This window comes from Cucurbita pepo, unplaced genomic scaffold (genome assembly GCF_002806865.2).
Source record: "Cucurbita pepo subsp. pepo cultivar mu-cu-16 unplaced genomic scaffold, ASM280686v2 Cp4.1_scaffold001160, whole genome shotgun sequence".
Lineage (NCBI taxonomy): Eukaryota > Viridiplantae > Streptophyta > Magnoliopsida > Cucurbitales > Cucurbitaceae > Cucurbita > Cucurbita pepo.
This window is the reverse complement of record NW_019647352.1, coordinates 1,803-4,040: the sequence shown is the minus strand read 5'-3', so window position 1 is coordinate 4,040 and position 2,238 is coordinate 1,803. Positions and strand designations below refer to the sequence as shown.

The 2,238-nt window shown below is 40.2% G+C and overlaps 1 protein-coding gene across 1 annotated transcript; it reads right to left on the bottom strand.

Moving 5' to 3' along the window:
• Window positions 1-19: 19 nt before the first annotated feature.
• On the bottom strand, window positions 20-978 carry LOC111786179 (probable inactive patatin-like protein 9; the record flags this gene model as incomplete). Its single annotated transcript, XM_023666519.1, is given in 1 exon segment — window positions 20-978. A coding segment is annotated over 1 exon segment (934 nt), but the record flags the coding sequence as incomplete, so codon positions are not given.
• Between the last annotated feature and the right edge of the window lie 1,260 nt (window positions 979-2,238).

Here is a 2,238-nt window from a genome sequence, read left to right as displayed (position 1 = left end):
TCAGAGAATTTCCATTATACCTGAATTCTCACATAGTCCGTTCGATTCCAGCAAAAGGCATTCCCAAGCATTTGATCGACGGTGTCGGAGACGCCGTCGAGCACAATGCCGACGACGGCGGAGGTTGAGCACTCGCCGTTGTGGCGGACCTTGCCGTTGCCGCCGCTTGCCGATCCGTTGCCTAACGACAGAACAAGTAAATCCTCCACACCATTGACGGACGGAAAATCGCGTTTGTTATGGAGCACGTGTGTGACGGCGGCGGCGGTTGGATTGTTCATTACTAAGCCGCCGTCGACGGCAGTGCATAAGGTCTTTCCGTCGACGGAAGAGAGATGAAACGGTTTGAAAGAACTCGGCGTCGCCGCCGTAGCACGGCAGACTTTCGAAAGCTCGAAGTTGAAACTCGGCGATTCAGAAGCGTCGGCGCGAGAGAACACGAAAGGCGCCGAACTTCTGAGATCGAAACAGGGAACTAAAAGAGGCTTACAAGTATCCTTCAGAGACAAATCCTTACCATTCTCACCTCTAAAGAATTCCTTCAACACTCTATCCATAGACCTACCAGAAAATCTCCGCCGTCGGCAAAATCCGCTTCCGAATTTCACTTTAAACATCTCCGAATTCCTAGCACAAATCGCACTTACAGCATCCCTAGCAGAAAACAGAGGACGGCCAGAGCCATCATCCGCCACAAGCATCGAGGCGAGAATGCCTCCAATGCCAGTACCAGCAATTAGGTCGAAGAAATCAGCAATGCGAGCATGAGGATCGCCAGTCCTGAAGCGGATCTGGTCTTCAAGGTGAATGAGCGACGCAGCGACAACAGTTGCGGTGGTTCCACCGCCATCAATGCTGAGAATGCGAGTCTTCTTAGCAGCGTCGCAGTGATGAGAAAGCCATTGCTGCTCGAGCTTGGTAAAGATCTCCAAGGTGACCTTACTCAGCTCCATAATCGGAAAGGGAATTAGGGGAAGCAAAAGCNGCCATTGCTGCTCGAGCTTGGTGAAGATCTCCAAGGTGACCTTACTCAACTCCATAATCGGAAAGGGAATTAGGGGAAGCAAAAGAGAAGAAATGAATGGGAGTGAGGAAGAATTAGAGAGAGCAAATGGAATAATTGAGAGGAATGNAAAAAAAAAAAAAAAAAAAAAAAAAAGCCCTAAAAGTAGTTGTAAGTGTAAGAGAGACCGACGAAAGGGACGGGATATTCTTCCTTTTATTACCTATTTATATATATACATTTCAAAAAGTTTTATATTATTTTAAAAAAATATTATATATTTTTTTTAATTTAATTTTATATAATAATCGAAGGCACTAGGCACTGGCTTAAAACGTGCTGTTCGGCGTCTGTTTTGCTTGAGTTCACAGTGCGCGAATCTCGGCTTTTTAGCCGGCTCGGCTCGCGCTTCTTGGCTCCTTTTTAATATATATATATATATTTATTTATTTATTTATTATTTTTTACTCACTATTTATATTTTTCTTTTTTAACTGAATAATGGGGATGGAATCGAAACAAGAAGAAAACAACCAAACAGCCAATTCGAGGACGGAGTGGCGTGACATAGCTTGTAATTTTTAAAACATTTTAATTACCGAACCTAAATTTTGAATTATAATTTTATGTAATTTTACGGTAGGGTAAATTTTTTTTAAACTATCGATCTATTCTCTCGTTGTTTCGATTTACTGCAAGTTACGCTACATTTAGGTTCTTAAAAGTGTGGTCCTATCTTAGTAAGAACTTGCAACATCATGACGTCGTTTGTTCACTTACCACGAGTAGTTATTTGTATGTTGAGTGTAAAATAATGAGTTTGTTCCTATGATATCATTATTCATAACTACCCACAATATGACGAAGCTCGCTCCTTGTTTGACTTAAAATGATATCTTTTACAAATCCGTGCACGTAAGCTCATATAATGGTTTAATCTCTAAGTCATAACACAGGTGCTGCACGAGCGACTCCCAGTTATCCAGAGGCCAAAAGTGACATATCTTATTATTTTTAAATGTAATTTAAGAGAAAAATAAAGTTAGTTAAATAAAAATAAAATTAAAAAAAATTGAAGGGAACCCATTCCAAATAAATGAATTTGGAAAATAATAATAAATGTATGAAATTAAAAAAAATAATAAAAAGGGCATTAATGTCAATGACCATTGTATTTAATTAAAAAGATAAACGATGGTTGTAAATCCCGCCTTCAATTTAAGATTTCAACAGTA